The following is an 18,291-nucleotide window of genomic DNA, read 5'->3' on the forward strand; positions in this document are numbered from 1 at the left end:
CAGATGGATTAAGAACCAATGTAATTGCTACTAGAGTCAAATAGCAATTTTTAATGATTCAACATCAATGTGGCAAGAGATTTCTAGTGGAGAATCTCAGTGATCTGTGCTTGGTCCTATTTTACAATTTTATCAATGACCTAAATCAAGACATAGATGGCAATTCATGGCAGATGAGCAGATGACAAAGTTCAGAGAAACAGCAAACACTATGTACTAAGTCACGATCCAAAAACTATTGATTGTGGTTGGCTAGAGCACTGGGGATAAATCTAAATAAAATAAAATCCATAGGGATAAATATAAAGTCTTATTCTGACACACAAACTATCACTTCCACAAGTTTAAGGTACAAGAGTATGATCAGATAGCAGCTGTCTCGAAAAAGAGCCCAAGATTTTAATGAATTATAAGTTCAGTAAGTCAGCCATGTGATATAATGTGGCAGGAAAAAAAGTTAATGAAACCTTTGGCTGCCTTAAAGAGGCATCACTTCCAGATACCCTGATCAGATCTCAACTACAGTACTGTGTTCAGTTTTGGACACAATTTTAAGTAGAACATTGATAAATTATAGAGGATCTAAGAAAAGTAGCCAGGGTGTTAAGAATCCTTGAGTCTATTTCATGTAAGAATGAACTAAAGAAAACGGTCAAGTTTAGACAAGAGAGGGGACATGATAACTATTTTTTACATATTTAAAGGAATTAGACTTGTGTCTGGCCCGAAATGTCAGAGCGTAAAAGTGGCCAAAAGGTCATTTTGGTTCAATACACTTAGAGCTATCCCCCAAGTGGAATGGACTGTCTCAAAAAAATGTTGGGTTTTCTCTCATTGGGGGACATCAAGCACAGACTGGAAAGAACACTTTTGGTTATGGTATAGTGGGAATTCCTTTCAGACATAGGTTGTACTAGATGGCCACAGTCCCCTACAAATGTAGAATTTTGTGTTTAATGGACTGTATACTTAGCATAATGGGAATCTTTTTTGGTTTATGTTCTGAGATGTAATAAAATCTGTCAAAAAGTTACTAAGGTGTTTGGGGCCAACATCTTGAAAAGTCAAGCTTTCCTATGTCCTTCAATTTGAATTGTGAACAAATAGCTGAATAAGACACCCAGATTTTTTAAAAGTCAATCTAGATTAGTTTGAATGTTTTACTTGGGAAGAATGAGGGCTACTTTCTTCACTGAAAACCAACTGCTTAACTCAGGAGTTAGAATCTGAAGCTGAAGTTAGAGGCAGCTAGGTAAAGCCTGTGCCTAACTCAGCATCCTGAGTTCAAATCAAATCTCAAACATTAGTTGTGAGATTGTGGGTAAATCACTAAAGCCCTATTTGTTTCAATTTTCATCTAGAAAATGAAGGTGCACAAGAAAAGGAAATTGGCAAGCATTCCAGCATCTTTGCCAAGAAAATCCATAGACAGGATCATCTAGAGTCAGACACAACTAAATCAAGTTAAATCAGTCTTTTTATTGTAATATAAATCTAAAGAGAAAAAGGAAATACTTTAAATCTACATTTAAATTTTTTTCTCCCAATTATAATTTTTTAAATACTAATAGTAGAATGAAAAACAAAACACCTGAAAAAACTTTTCCAATGAGCAAATGGCTTCCCCTAATTGAGAACTGACCATTAAAATGCTTTCTTCACTTTGATTGTGAAAATGTTTAAATCTGTAAGAGTTATAAATGAGGTTCAAGATATTATGAGGAAACAGTATATTAAACCAAGAGTCAGGCTAAGTAAGTAAGGATCAAGAAGATCTGGGTTTGTGTCCACCCTGACACACAACTCCTGTGTAATCCTGGGCAAGTTTTGAAACCTCTCATTACTGCAGGTAATTAATTTACATCAACTTTCAAAAGGGGTGCACTCATGAATATTGCTGTTTTCCTATGAAGTTTCCCCACAGGAAAAATAGATTCAGGCCAAAAATAAAATAAAATCTATCTATATTCAAAAATGAAAAAGGCGGGGAGGGGGAGTGTAATTTGATCTAATGATAGCAATGACATATAGTGCTTTAAGATTCTGTAAAACACTTTAACATTCCATTGAAAGTCTGCAAATAATTTTAACCTTTCTTTAATATTAGTATTAATTTTTAAAAATCACTTACCTGGATTTGCATTAGATTGACTATCCTGGGAATAATTATCATTGCTTTCTGCAGGAGGTTGAAAGGAGACTGATGGGGCCGATTTAGTTCTTTTTTTGCTTGCTTTTCTTTCTACTTGCCAGTCATCCTCATCCTCATCCTCACTTTCACTGAGATCGTCAAATCCAAAATATTTAATTTTGTAATTAGAACTTCCAGAACCTCCTTCATCAACTTTTGCCTCATCATTGTCTTCAAACCCAAAAAATTCAAGTTTAACATCCTTTTTGGATTTGGTATTGCTGGGTCGATGTCTAGTGGTGGTCTTGGTGGTGGTTATATCTGCCTTCTTTCGTAGGCGGCCAGCTTCACCCAAGTCCGTAGGAGCTGCTGCAGTGAATTCATCCATGCTCCGCTCCATTGTATCCTGTATGGTAACATTACAAACTGATAGACAAGACGGATGCAGAACAGTGTAGTCTCTAGTCCGTCCGACCGTTCCTCTGAAACTGGTCCCACAACTTACACCAACTTTCCGAACTGGATTCAGACCATCTTGGTTTGATTCATTATTTGCTTTGGCTAAAGAATGACTAGTGCCATCCATTAGCTTATCAAAGTGTGATGCCCCTTGTGATGATTTTGCTTTGCCGGACCTACAGTACGTCCTGCAGTTGCTTGGCCTGAGAACACTCTGGAGAAGGTCTTCATTAATGGCTTCTTGTAGATTTCCCATTTCATCTTTACCTGTAAACTCCTCTTTATTCTTTATCTCTAAATGATGATCACTACCGAAACTTAAAATAAAATCCCCTGGTTTGTTATCTGCAACATCATCCCATTCATATAAACCAGTTCGTAGGGATACCTTGGTCTGAGACATTTCTGATGGAGAGTCTGACCTTTTCCCAATTTGGGAATCCCAAGTATCATATGAATCCTTGGCTTCAATTTTGATTCCAGAAATGGCTGTAGTTTCAAGGTTAGATTGTTTATTACCACTTTCAATATGTTTGTAAATAAAGTGACTGTTCTTTTCATTGTCGTTAAAATTCTGCACTTTATCTATAAAAGAAAAAATGTATATAAATTAATAGATATAAAACACCAGGAGAGAATACCAAAATACTTATGAAAAGACACATCTCAAAGAGATTTAACATATCAAAAAGCTCAAACCATTTTAAGATTAAAATTAAATCACCTTTATTTTTATAATCAATCATAAATTTATCAAAGACTTAGCACATACCAAGAATTTTGTTAGGGGATACAAATAACAAAAACAATCCCTATTTATGCTATAGCTTTAAGGCTCTTAAGTTCATGTGATTAATGATCAGCAGAATTTCTACATAATCTCAATACTACTTAGCAAAACTTATTAAGCTTACATGATTTTTCTTCTGATACTTCTATCACCTTAACATTTGAGAGCAGAATGAGAACACAAACTTCCCTATACAGTTTTACCTTCCTCTTATAAATTAATAGTACTTTCAAAAAATACATATACTATTCTGATCTCACCTACCAATCAGTACATTTGTTGGCATTTTTGTTGGCATTCACTGAATATCTGCTCATCTTTTTTCTACTTTACTCAAGTTTCATAAGGCTTTTTTTTTTTTTTAACTTCCAACAATAAAAGAAAATAGCAGAAAACTAAAACAAATGACATTCTTCCTCTTCTTTTTAAAGTGAAGGGGTCCTGTAGTAGAGAAAGTTCACATAACCTCTTCAAACATCAGATAGTTTGGGAAGAAAAAAAGTAAAGTTATGGGGCAGGTTAAAGTGACTATTGGTTTGGAATAAAGAGGTAAATAGTTTATAAATGCACCAATAGATAAGACACAAACAAACAATTCACAGAAAAAGTGCTGCCTATTAACAAATATCAAAGCTTATACACAAATATGACTAATATGACTGTTCAATCACAATTAGGAAAGTAATTTTGAACTGAGGAGAGAATACCTATGAATAGAGGAAGAAATGCATTTTGAAATGGGGTGACCACCAAAACAAAGGCACAGATAGGACATACTGTGTCATCTTGGAAGAACAAGGAAAAGACCAAAATTTGGGTAGATAATTGAGTATAGGAAAGGGAATAAATGTCCAATAACAATGTAAAGACAAATTGGGGCTAAGTTTCATAGATTTTGAAAGCAAAATAGAGATAAACAATCAGATTTGTACCCAATGAAAATTTACATGCCTCCACTTTGAAAAGTACAAAAAATAACTGATAATGTGGGAAAATAAAGAACCTGAGATTGGACATACATTTTCTGGAGTCATCTAGTAGGTAACTGGAGTTGAGATTATCAAAAGTGAAGTAAAGAGGAGAGAAGAAAGTCCAGGCTACAACCTACAGTTTGGAAGCATGACCTCAATGATACAAAGAGAGAGTGGTATCATGAAAACCCAGAGACTTCCTAGAAAGAGAAGGGTCAAGACTACCAAATATAAGACAAAGGTTGAAAAAGATTAGGATTCAGAAAAGACCATCAGCATTGGCGATTAATATTCAACTTTGGAAAGAATAGTTTCAGTTGAGTGATGAGATTTGAAGCAGCAGTGCATATGGTTGAGAAGTGAAGAGAAGAATTGAGGATAGCTTTATTCTTAGATTTGAGATTTTACATTCTACAAATTGGCAAAAATGACAAAAAATGGCAACTGTCAATAGGAAAAATGGACATACTAATACACTGTTGGTAGAGCTGTGAAAAGAGTACAACCATTTTGGAAAGCAATTTGGAATTGGGCAAATAAAATGACTAGAATATCCTTAACCTTTTAACTGGAGATTATATTACTCGGCTCATAACCCAAGGATTCCAATGCTGAGAAAAAAAGTGCCAAAATATTAATAGCAGCACTTTTTCGTGATAGCTAAAAATTGAAAACAAAGTAGAGACTCATCAATTGAAGAATGATTAAACAAACTTTGCTATGTGAATATAATGTAATGTTACTATGAAGTGGTTAGATTTCTAGGCCTGGAGTTAGGAAGACTCATCTTCCAAATCTGGTACCAGACCCTTATTACCTGTGTGACTCTGGGTAAGTTACTTTCAGTATCGCCAAGGAAATCCCAAATAGAGGAACAACGATGATGGGGGAGGAGGGGAGAACAAATGACTGAACAACAAATAATGTGTGATAAACAAAGAGAAAATGAAAGGATCTTTATGAACTGATACAGTGCAATGTCATCAGAGCCTATAAAATATACACAGTAACTCAAAACAATATAAATGTTAAGACTGACACACTCCTAAAAGAAATAAGAAGTCAACACAATGAAATATAAAGATCAAGTGTAACTCTAATGAAGAGACATGAGAAGATATCCCTACCTACCCTTTTGTAAAGGTAGGAAGCTCACAGGTGATGCAAAAAAGATAATTGAGAAGGCAACCTGCTGGAGAAAAATGGTAGGAATAAAACTGAAGGGTTGGCTTGGACAAAGAAAAGGGTAACCTATGCCAGAGGATGAAGAGAGTGAGAGTGGGAGATATGCTTCAGAGATGAAAAATCTCAAGTGGAATCAATGGTGAATGAAACCATTTTTTCAGTAAAATAAGGGGGGAGAGGGGAGCATGAAAGTAGGAATACAAAGAGAAAGTCTAGAATATCTTATTTGAGAAATGAGACAATTCAGTAAGGAGAAATTAAAGCTTAGTGTTGTTGCAATAAGGGTCCAGTTGAAGAGGGATAACATCAATTTATAAGGTACACGGTGATATAATTACAAAATTCCCCTAGCATTACTCTGAGGTTTCTGAATAGGAGTAAAGAATATAAGATGTTGGGACTAATCGAAAGGCTAAATAAAGTCTGGCAAAAGAAGAGCAGGGACAAGACAAGAGACAAGGGATTTAAGATTATTATAAAATAGTATATATTTAAAACAGCTATTGGGTTATAGGTTAGAAAAGTTAATCTTTGTCACGCAATAGATTAACAGTACTACTACAGGTAAAGAGAAAGGTTTTTATGAGGGAAAAGCAGAGGGCTAGAAGGGGTGAATGGCAATGACAGGAGTATCAAATACAGTAAAAAATTGAAAATTTTTAGATTGTGAGTATCTTTCTGGATTTATGTGAAGTTCTCAAGGATAAGAACCAATCTGCAGAAAAGAGATAAAGTGTGAATCAGATGTTGGACTCCTTAAGAAAGGAAGGAAAATGAGTGGTAGAATGCTGTGTGAACAACAAAGTGTAGAACATTAATGGAATATTACTGCACCATAAAAAATGACACATATGAAGACTTCAGACAAGCATAGTAAAGATTTTTAAGAATTGGTGTTAAATACACAGATACTGGTAAAATAATGACAATGACTTCAACAAAAATGAAAACACCAACTGATCAAAGATGGCCCTAGAAAATTGCAAAGAGCATTACAAGAGTGTGTCAATCTAGTTAGGTACTGCAGATAGTCTCACATATGTTACATTGGTTTTGTCCAATTTTTTTTTTCTTCTCTTTCTTATTCTTTGTTACAATGGATAATTTGCTGGAAAGAGGAGAGAGATGGCAGAAATTATTTGGAAATGAATGTGTTGCAAAAACAAAAGTTATTAATAAAAACTAAACATTTTTAAGACTAAAAAGACAAAAAAAATCCAAAATAGAAAGTTTTCTTCTCATCAAAACATATTTAAGGAAAAAAAAAAAAAAACTTCACAAAAAACCAAAATGTAGTTCTATATAACTCTCCAGCATAAAAATAACATACAAAGAGAGCTGCAATGACAGCTGAAATTCTTCTACCAAGGCTGTCAAATAAAACAGTACGTACAAGGAATCACTTGAATTTGGGATCATAAGAAAAAAGTATTTGTTGTTTAAAAAAAAAAAAAAAACCTTATCTATAGGAGACCCCCCAAGGCAATATATGCCTGCCTCCTCTAACCAGTGATGGCTATTTATAAATGAATTAGAAGGAATTTGTTTGACTTGTTTTCCTCTTATTCTACAGAGGGAGTGAGTTTTGCTTCCTAAATATAAAGCTGCTTTTAAAATCTAATTCCCCATCCTCTGGCAGAAGTTATCCTTTTCTTTGCCAAAGTCAACTCCTCTACAAATACTCCTTGATTTTACTTCCTCCCATTTTTCTGCAGCAGATTGCCCTCTCAATCATTCTTTTTCCATTTCCTTCCTTATTCCTTTCAAACATGTCCATATCCATTCTTTTTCACCCTACCTTACCACATCAAGCTATCCAGTATCTTATCTCATCTCCCTTTCTTAACTAAAATCATTTTTTAAAATGTGCACATAAAATAGCATAAGGACAATGAGTACCTTATAAAGAGGCATACAGAAAAAGGAGAATATAAATCAAATGCTCCTTGCCCTATTTTCCCAAATATAGGCCACACACCAAAATCCAAATCTGGAATGTAATGAGTCTGACTAGTCTAAAATTAGTAATATCTCTACAACATCTCACATTTATCTTTCTATGCCACAGACCACTACCCCAGTCATCACCTCTCACCTGAACTATTCCAATAGCCTAATAATTATATTTCCAAGCTCTCCCTTCAACAACTGCCAAATTTTTTTTATAAACCACAAATCTGACCACATCCCCTGCTCAAGTGGGTCCATTTTGCCTTTAAAATCCCCAACACTAATACATATTGGTAGAGTTATGAACTGATCCAACCATTTGGATAATAATTTGGAACTGTGCCCAAAGGGCTACCACACTGCCATACCCTTTGACTTAACAATGAGATGTTTCTACTAGGCCCGTATCCCAAAGAAATCATAAAGGAAGGAAAAGACACCACATGTGCAAAAATGGTTATAGCAGTCCTTTTTGTGGTGGAAAGGAACTGGAAACGAAGTGGATGCCCACCAGTGGGAGAATGGATGATAAATTATGGTATATGAATGTTATAGAATATTATTGTTCTATTAGAAAAGATGAGCAGGATGATTTCCAAAAAAGCCTGGAAAGATTTGCATGGCCTGATGCTAAGTGAAGTGAGTAGAACCAAGAGAACATTGTACACTGCAATAATAAAATTATACTAAGATCAGATCAACTCTGATGGATGTGCCTTTTCAAGACTGAGGTAAATTCAGGCCAGTTCTAATAGACTTGTGATGGAGAGAGCTATCTCTACCCAGAGTTGTATAAGCACTGAATGTGGATCACAGCACAGCATTTTCACCTTGCTTTTGTTTGCTTGCTTGGTTTTTTGCTTTCCTATTTTTTCCCCTTTTGATCTAATTTTTCTTGCATAGCATGATAAAAGTGGAAATATATTCAGAAGAAATCTCATATTTAACCTACATTGGATTACTTGCTGTCTAAGGAAAAGGGTAGGAGATAAAATTTGGAACACAAGGTTTTGCAAAGGTGAATGTTGAAAACTATCTTTTCATATTTTGGAAATGAAAAGCTATGATGATTTAAAAGTTAAAATTAAAAACCTATTATTATTTTTTTATAATGTTTTAAATGCAAGACCTAATGCCAAGAAATGAGCAAGAGATAAGTCTTTGCTCCTAAATTTCATATCCATCTACTCCTAAGACCCAGAATTCAGGGAAATCCAGTAGCTCGATAGCCGCATTCTAGGGTAAATAAGTTTTGTGTTGTATCCTTTAAAAACAAAACAAAACCAAATTAAAAAAAAAAACAAAAAAACAACTACCACCTATAGCACTGCTTATATGGCAAAATGCACTATGAATGTTATTTAACATTCTAATTGTGAGATTTTTGTCATTTCCCAGTATAACCATAGCCAACCCAACTCCTCTTTCCCTCCCCCCAGCAACCACCTCCTGGTCAGAAAACCATTCCATAATACAAATAATTTTTTAAAAATGAAAAGAAAAACATTACCAGTCAAGTCCAACATTACATGCGTCCATAGCTTCCCACTTTCACAAAAAGTAACTAATCTCATCTTTAGGTCAACCTTGTATCATTTTAATACTGAGTATTGAGTTTTAATTTTTGCTATTATTGTGCTTTCTATTTTACTATAGTCACCATGTTATTTTCCTGGTCCTACAGAATCCATTTTGCATTATTGGTTCATCAATGCTTTCCATATCTCCCTGTAGTCTTCATGATCACAACTTACCTACATCATAATACTGGATGGAGCAGTAAGGGGTGGGGAGACCCTGCTGTATTTCAAGATGAAATACTGGCTGTCATTTAGAACAAGAACAAGAGGCATGGAAAGGAGTAGTGGTCCTCCTTCCCACCTTTAGATCACACATAAATGTCTTTCATGATCTGGCTCCATCCTTGCAATCTTCGGATTAGGGCACTTGATTTTGCATAAACCCCATTATTGTCTTCTGCCTGAGAAGACTACGTGGGCTGTCCTCCCAACATCTAGAGTAGACATTCTCAGGAAGTCTATCCTGATTACATACACTTCCCTCCTCCCTAACTCAGATGCTAAAAAATCATTCCATCTCACTCATAGAAAGGAAGCTGTTTGAGAATAAGGATGACTTCTTTTTACCTTTGTAATTCTAGATCTAGATCTAATACCTAGCACAGAATAGAAACTTAACAAATGCTTGCTACTAAGTAAAATAAAACATTTTTAGCTTGATTCTTTCTTTTTCTTTGGGATATGCCTTAACTACTTATATTTAGCAGGAAACCAGACTATCTTGGACTTCAAAAGTTATGCTCCTACAAGATTTATCCCTTATATCTATGAATTCAAAAAATAAGTTTCAAATAAGTAATATATTCCTTAAGTAAAAGGGGAAAAAATCATATCTCAAAGTCTGATAAGCTAGAATTCAGGCACTATGTTCTGATAAAATCAATACAGCAGGTCATTTTAAATTTTCTTTTAAACAAGTGCTTAGATACAAACATATTAACAAATTTTCAAAGGTATAGGTATGTGTATATTTATAGACACATGCTCAAGTTCATAGTATCAGGGGAAGAATTGGGATTCGAACCCAGGTTCTATGAATGGGTCCTTCTCCTTTCCTTTCTCCAACACCCTCTCATCCCGTATTTCACATACATAAACTTCTTCAATACTTCAAGGGGTCTTTTCTCCAAGCCTTCCAAAGTGAGTTCACAGAATCAGCAAATCCTAAGATTTAAAAGGGGTCTTTTGAGACCAGAGTCCAACTTGTATCTGACTAGGAATTCTCTCTGTAACATACTTGAAAAGTAGTCATTCACATCCTCGATAAAGATCTAATTCAGTTCCAAATGATCAATGATGTACAGGATCAACTACACCCAGAGAAGGAACACTGGGAAATGAGTGTAAACCGTTTGCATTTTTGTTTTTCTTCCCAGGTCATTTTTACTTTCTGAATACAATTCTTCCTGTGCAACAAGAGAACTGTTTGGTTCTGCAAACATATATTGTATCTAGGATATACTATAACATATTTAACATGTATAAAACTGCCTGCCATCTAGGAGAGGAGGTACAGGGAGGGAAGGGAAAAATGGGAACAGAAGTGAGCGCAAGAGATAATGTTGTAAAAAATTACCCATGCATATGTACTGTCATTAAAAAGTTATAATTTTTTAAAAATAGTTAAAAAAAAAAAAAAAAAAGAAAAGAAAAGAAAAAAGTAATCATCCACGAAGATCACTAACAAAGAAAATCACATTAATTTCCTAGTTGGGCCATTCCAATTTGTGATGGCTCACTGTCAGTATGTCTTTATATAGCATAAATTGATGGACCTACAATTTTTAATCCATCGCTCCACTTTCTGTAGCCAAACAGAAGAAAAAAAAATTTTTTCCCCATTAGAAAATTTCAGATACCTGGAAGAAACCACCTTATTACTCTTCTCTGAGCTAAACATACCAAGTTCCTTTAACTGGTCCTTCCTTATATGGCATATTCTTAAAGTCTTTTACCAAGTCTTTTATCATTCTGATTTCTGTCCTGTGAGCATTCTCAGTTTCATCAATGCCCTTCACAAAATGTAGAATACATATCTAAACTACACAATAGATGAGATCTGAGTAAGGCACAACACAACAAGAAGCACATTTCCCTGATTCTAAATGTTTCACTTCTCTTAACAGACCACAAACAGATATTAGCTTTTCTATCATACTACCCTTATAAAACAACAATTCCCACATCTTTTTCATCCAACTGCTATAGACACTTCCACCTTGTACTTGTAAAGATGACTTGTAAACCCAAATCTAAGACTAAATATAGCTCTAGTAAATATTATTCTATTAGATTCACTTCATCATCCTGGCCATTTTGGATCCTGAATAATTCTGTTATTCACATGTTAACTATTCCTTCCCGTTACTCTCTTAGCATGCTACCTCATTTATCCATGTCACTGGTGTAACAGAGCAAGTACAAGATTAGATCCTTCCTTCCAAGAAGATACTGAATTATTAATTATCTCCCTAGGTCTGGTCACTTAACCTCTTAAAACCTAATCATCCAGCCCAACCTCCCCATCTGGTTCACAAAAGATAGTATGAAGGATTTGCCAAAACCTAGGTTAACTTATCAATTCTTTTATCTACAGTCAAAGTAACCCTGTCATGTTCACTAATTATCCTTTTAATATTCTGCCCTAAAATTTTGTTAAGATTCCAAGTCAAGCTAACTTGCCAGTTCATTCCCTTCACCGATTAAATCATCCAGGCATACACTACCAAAATCACCTTTTTAAGATAAATGTCTTACCAAGCTATTCAAAAAACTTTTATTGGGTCTTTCTAGTCAGAAGAATAAAGACAAATTTCTCAGCCTGGCGAAAACTTACACCATAATCATCAAAATTCTTCCTTTCAAGGAAAAATAATAGGGGGCAGCTAGGTGGCACAATGGTTAGAGTACCAGTCCTCAAGTCAGGAGAACTCGAGTTCAAATCTGGCCTCAGAAACTTAACACATACTAGCTGGGCAAGTCATTTAAATAATCGCAATTGCCGAAGCAAAAATAAATGAAAAAGAAAATAAAAAATACTAAGTGAAGCCCAAACTGTGTCAAGACTTGAAATTTCTTTTCACACTGATTTAAGGATATTAAATTTGAAGGAAAAGAGCTGTCTTCAGTCCCAATAGTGCTATATTAGTAAAAATGATTAGTATTTAATTGAGGACAAATTAGTATTGAAAAAATGAAATTTAAAATATTTTTGACATCCTGTTTAATTTCAATTACAAATCAAAGTAAAATTTTTTAAAATCTGTTTGAAGATAATCTATAATAGAAACCTCTTACCAAAGGTACACCACCAACATTCCAAATGTTGAAATTACCAATACTACAAAGAGGAAAGATACTAAATAAAAAATAAATTTAAGTTAAGAGCTTAAGTTAAGAGCTTAACAAAGAGGAAAGATACTAAATAAAAAATAAATTTAAGTTAAGAGCTCTTAACTAAGAGCTTCCTAACCATGTAGCTGTGTCCCCAAAAAGATTTTTAAAATGTAGTTAATTTAAATAAATTCTCATTTGACTGATTTTTTAAAATACAGAATTTGGGGCAACTAAAGATCAAGGAAGAAAAAGGACACATATTTATATATTTATATTTTTAATAGTTCTTTTTATATTAGAAAAGAAGTGGAAACTGAAAAGATGCCTATCAACGGGGGCATGGGTGAAAAAAGGAGACATGAACATATTATAGCTATCCCTTCCACACTCTCCCCATTAAGGTTTCAGTATGTTGAAAATCTACATAACAAAGTAAGTGGGAATTTTGGAGGCAGTTTCATGGAAGCTACAAGTGACATTCAAAGACCAACAAACACAGAAAAAATTTAGCTCAGAAATAAATAAAATGTATGTACTGTATCATAGGTCAACATACTTTTTATCTTTTAATGCTATAAAAATACACAATTTTGTTTTCAAATTTTTTTAAACTTTTAAATTTTCAAAAAGATTGTAAATGCCAGCAAACAACACACAAAAGCTAGTATGTTTACTCAACATAACGGATGACCAAATATTTAACTCAAATTTTACAATAAGGCAGTATACTAAGGGAAAAAAAAATCATACTTCTCTGGTACAATGGGAGAACCACAAAATTTTACATGGATTTTCCAGATTGGGGAGAGAAGGAACTACATTACAGCCCTCATCTCCTTTCCCCCAAGATTTGGAAGGAATAACTATAATGGAATACAATTGTGCTCTATGTGCTCTACCTCTATGAAGGAGGTAGTTTTGGAAAAATCTGGGAAGATTTATATCAACTGATGCAAAGTGAAATGAACAGAACTTATATAAAGAAAAATTTGTATATTGTAATGTTCTGGCTAGCTTTCTTGAGGTCCTCCGGAAGTGCCTTCGTCTCAGCAGCATAGACCACAAGAATGGACAAAAATAGAGTCCAAAGTCTTTATTGTACCCTTCACAGTGTCTGTCATAGTCTGAACCACTCTCCTCTGTTAGTCTGCACATCTCCCAGTCTCACTTCTGTCTGACTTCCTGTCTCCAGTTCTTATATACTCTTATTACAATTACATCATTACAGCATGCTGAATATGTGTGAACTATTACATCACTATGCTAAGTACTAAGTATATATAAACCACATAATTACTGTCTCATCAATTCTTCTTAGTTAACACCATGTTTCAAGTATACTTCTCCAGAGTTGTAGCTCTCTACAGTATATTACATTATTATGTATATCTTATATAACTACACACACATACATATTATATAGAGAATAATTTATATAAATGAGAATAATCACCTTTGAAAGTGTTGGGAATTCTGTGGCTGATTTCAAAGGATACATGATACATGATGAAGCATGCTATTGCTACTACCTATCTCCACAGGGAGTGAGTGGATGAATTTAAGAATGAAGCAATTTTTTTTTTGGACATGGCTACCAATGAGAATGTTTTGAATGACTATGCATATTGTTGATAGTTAATTTTGTTTTTCTTGTGAATTCAATGATTAATCAATGATTAAGGAAAGGAAAAGGAGAGCGAAAAAAAAAAGTGAATTAAATAAGCATTAAGGAAAAAAAAAGAGGGGGGGGGGGCAGCTAGGTGGCAGTGGATAGAGCACCAGCTCTGAAGTTGGGAAGACCCAAATTCAAATTCTGGTCTCAGCTGTGTGAACCTGGGTGAGTTACTTAACCCTGTTAAATTAAATTATATTAATTACAATAATGTTCAAGAAAAATTTCCATCATAAATGTTTCAGCACTGTAGGTTTAAATTTAGAATCAGAAAGTTAGACATGGAAGAACCAGGGAGATTGTTCAGTCTAACCTTACCATTCAGTAAAGAAAAAACCTATAGTGGTGTACAGTGACTTATTTACCCAAGATCAGAGTATAACTAAGATTTGAATCCACACTATAAGACTTAAAATTCATTGTTATGAACACTATCCCATACTACTAATAATTTGCTAGAAAACTTACTAATGCACAGCATGCTATTCCCCATGTTAGATACTTTACAAAGTATATGTGCTCATTAATTAGAGTCTGACCCTAAAATATTAGCTCACCAAAAAAAATACTGAATTTATCTTTTATAACACTAGACATAGAAACCAAGAAAACAAGCATGCTGTCCTATGTGGCAGTTAAATTGTACTCAATTCCTCACAATCCCATCTGGAGTTTTCTTGGCAAAGACAGAAAATTGAAACAAAAGGGTTAAGCGACTTGCCCAGAGTCACTCAGATAGTAACAGTCTGAGGCCAAATTTGAAGCCAGTCTTCCAGACTCCAGACTCACATTGTGACACCTAACTGTGCATTTAAAAAAAAAATGAAGAAAACTCATATCGCCTTTTTAAAGTGGAATATACTAGGTATTGCTCCAAAATTTTCAGGCAGCAAAGGAAAATACCAAAATAATGTGCTATCCTGGCACTAACATTTTCCCCAAGCACTGACAATTTCTATTTTAGACTAGGTTTACATGCTACTTTAACTTCAAAATTATGTTTCAGTAATTTTCTGGTTTTGTAAAAGCAAGGGGAAGCTAAGTGGTGCATGTAGGTAGAGAGCCTGGAGTCAAGAAGGTCAGTTCTCAATCAAGTGTCTGATACTTCCTAGCTGTAGGAATTTTCTGAGCAAATCATTTAACCCTGTTTGCCTTAGTTTCCTCATTTGTAAAATGAGCTGGAGAAAGAAATGGCAAACACTCTTGTATCTTTGTCAAGAAAATCCAAAATGGGGTCAGACATGACTAAAACAAGTGAAAACAAAAACAAGGAAAAATACCTTTAGAAAACTCATACGTATGCCAATATTTCAAAGTACAAAACATGGTATATAATATCCAAGATTTGCATAGCACTTCAAAATTTAAGACACTCTACAATATACAGTTAGAAGAACCTCAGAAACAATCTAGTCCAATTTCATAAATGAATAAATATGTTGAAGAAAGCATAATTTTTTCCCAAAATTCATAGGAATTGGTTTGGTTCACCCAATCTGGCATATATATAAATTTTGTCAAAATGCTTCAAGTTTCAGCTCTCCCATGTCTTCAATAAATCTAAGTAGAACTCTTAGGGGGGAAAAAAATCACTTTGCTAAGGGACATCATAAATTATAATAACAAAAAACTTCAGTCAGATTGGGCTAACAGCAAAAAAAAAAAAAAAAAAAAATTTAAATACTTCTTTCAGTTCAATGTATTCATTTCATAAAAAAATAACAACAACAGTTTTTTGTATTGGGAGCCAAATACTCTAGTTATCTCTCCAGCTTAGGGCAATGTGCTTCCTCCAAGTATTCATCACATCCACACAAATCTCCTCTTGATAAGTTTTCAAATAATCACTGATTTCAGTATTAAAGAACTAAGCATACTCGTTCCCCTTAAAATTATATACTGATACTAAATATGGACAAAAGCAAAACTACTAAACAGTTTCACTAATTGTTTTGTTTCTTTTAAAGGGGGTTGGGTGGCAAGCATGATAGTTAAGGAATCTAAAAGTGAAAAACAATGATTTTGAGTCAAGAGACTCTAGAAAAGAAACCTTCTTGGAATTTAATCTCATTTATAACATGCAAGAGGATTAGACTAAATATTTGCAAGTTCAGCTTTAAACCTGTATTCCCATTAGTAAAAATTTTATCCAGAAATATGATCCTATTATATTTAAGTGATGTGTGATGAGTGCTGAATATATTCTCAAGTATTATAAGGTAAAAGCTTACATTTAGCATATTTTTATACTAGGATCCTGTAAAAATGAACTCATCTAAGATTTAATGATGCTAGATCCAGCAGGGAAAGTACTTCCTCAAGAGTCCTTATACCCACTAGTTTCTTAAAAGTCTTGCAGCTCTCCTTCCCTAATAATGCTAACAAAACAGCTTCGTCTAAGGAGAAGGTGACTATAGTTAAGTGAGGGGAAAAAAATAGGCCTTATTTCATAGTCAAGGGTAGTTGGAAACTGAGAACCAATTATATGTATGGGATAATGGGGCTAAACCTGAAGCTAGAACATTCAAGTCTAGCCTCCTAGACTTTCCAGCTGTTGGAACAAGCCACTTAAATCTCTGGACCCGTTTCCTCTTCTAAAAGATGAGCCCAATAATAGCATATACCTTAGGATTGGTCCATGAGTCAAATGGATAACATTAAGTAAAGCACTTAGCAAACTACATAGATTCATAAATGCTAGTTATTATTCTCATTATATAGTCTACCATTTCCAAATTCCAATACTCTTTTTGTTGTTCTTCCACTTCTGTGAACTATCTAATCTTGGAATTCCATTTCCCTACACATATATAAAGTGTGTTGGACAATAACATTTCAGTGCAAGATACATTGACGTGAGGTATAAACTATCAGATAACATTAATTCAAAATCTGTTATAATCAATAATTCATTAAATAAACTTTAATATAAACACTGTACTCTAATAATAAAATTAAAGAACTTCTAAGATTTTGACATACTTTGTGTAGAAATGCTATAATTGCAAACAGTTCATTTATTTCAGTTTAAAAAGCTTAAGAGGGCTCTAATTTTAAATACTTCCTCACTAGTTAACATAACATTCATTTATTCATTCTTTTGATGTATGAATGTCATCTGCAAAGTAGGTCAGGAAAATAGCAGGCCAGAAAACATCTAGTTAAGAGATGCTAATTATGTGCTCTCCCCCTATGAAAAATGTTTACACCTCTGAAACTACACTTAAAAAAATGTTAAAACTAAAATTTTCAAAATTCAATGCCTTTCTTTCATTCAGAACACTTCTTGCCCCAAGGGACTAACAAGTATTATTTCTACCATATTAATAATCACTTAAGTTCATGTTACATTTTCCTGAACAGCATTAGTTTCAGGCAATAATGTTGGTTAGTTAAGAACTTCAAATTTCCATGAAATACACATGAAAATTAGTAGTCTTTAGATGTTTTGTTGTAAACACATGATGAACAATAATAGAGTAGATAAAATTATAGGAACAAAAACTGTGACCCTTTTAAAGTCCCTGTTCCCAATTTTAATACATCTGCAGTGGAGTATAATACTACAAGAGCAGTAGACTAACAGTGATGACAACTAAGTTTTAACTTGGTCAAAGAACTCCCTTGAGTGACCCAGTCTAATAAGTCACAGACTTGAAGGTAAATTTCCTTATGACCAACATTTCAACACCACCACCTGATCTACTTAGAATTTTTTTTTATTCTCAGTCAGAAAATATATGAAGGCACTTGGAAAACTATTAAGTGGCACCCATAACAGAAGCTATGTGATTAAAAATCATACAAATCGATTCACAGCAATCACCCTCTATATTTCTCTCAGTAGCTACAGACACTGATAATTCAATGTTATTTTTTGAGTACCAACTTTATATAGAGAATGTTACAAGGAAGACACGATTCTTGCCCTGAATGTTACAGATTAGAAGAGGATCTAAATAAAATACTTATAAAATACACACATATTTCCATATGTATGTATATTACAGATTAGGAAACAAGAAGCTCACAAATAAATAATAAGCTATAATAAGAAATAGGCAACTAGGTGGCTGAGTTCAAATAAAGCCTCAAACAATTCCTAGCTGTGTGACCCTGGGCAAATCATTTAACTGTTTGCCTCATATGAACTGAAGAAGGAAATGGGAAAACTACTCCAGTATGTTTTCCTAAAAAAACCCCAAATGAGATCATGG

General features: G+C 34.0%; 1 protein-coding gene across 5 annotated transcripts in view; it reads right to left on the reverse strand.

Annotated features, from left to right (window-relative positions):
- WAPL (WAPL cohesin release factor) overlaps nt 1–18,291 on the reverse strand; it is an 85,540-nt gene that overhangs the window by 53,513 nt on the left and 13,736 nt on the right. For all 5 annotated transcript variants that reach the window (XR_004232566.1, XM_031956737.1, XM_031956735.1 and 2 more), the window contains one exon: nt 2,132–3,175. Coding sequence is in view for 4 of the 5 variants with exons in the window: in XM_031956737.1 (XP_031812597.1) it covers nt 2,132–3,175 (1,044 nt within the window). In the remaining variant the exon portion in view is untranslated. The remainder of the gene's footprint in view (nt 1–2,131; nt 3,176–18,291) is intronic.

The sequence above is a fragment of the Sarcophilus harrisii genome, chromosome 2 (genome assembly GCF_902635505.1).
Source record: "Sarcophilus harrisii chromosome 2, mSarHar1.11, whole genome shotgun sequence".
Lineage (NCBI taxonomy): Eukaryota > Metazoa > Chordata > Mammalia > Dasyuromorphia > Dasyuridae > Sarcophilus > Sarcophilus harrisii.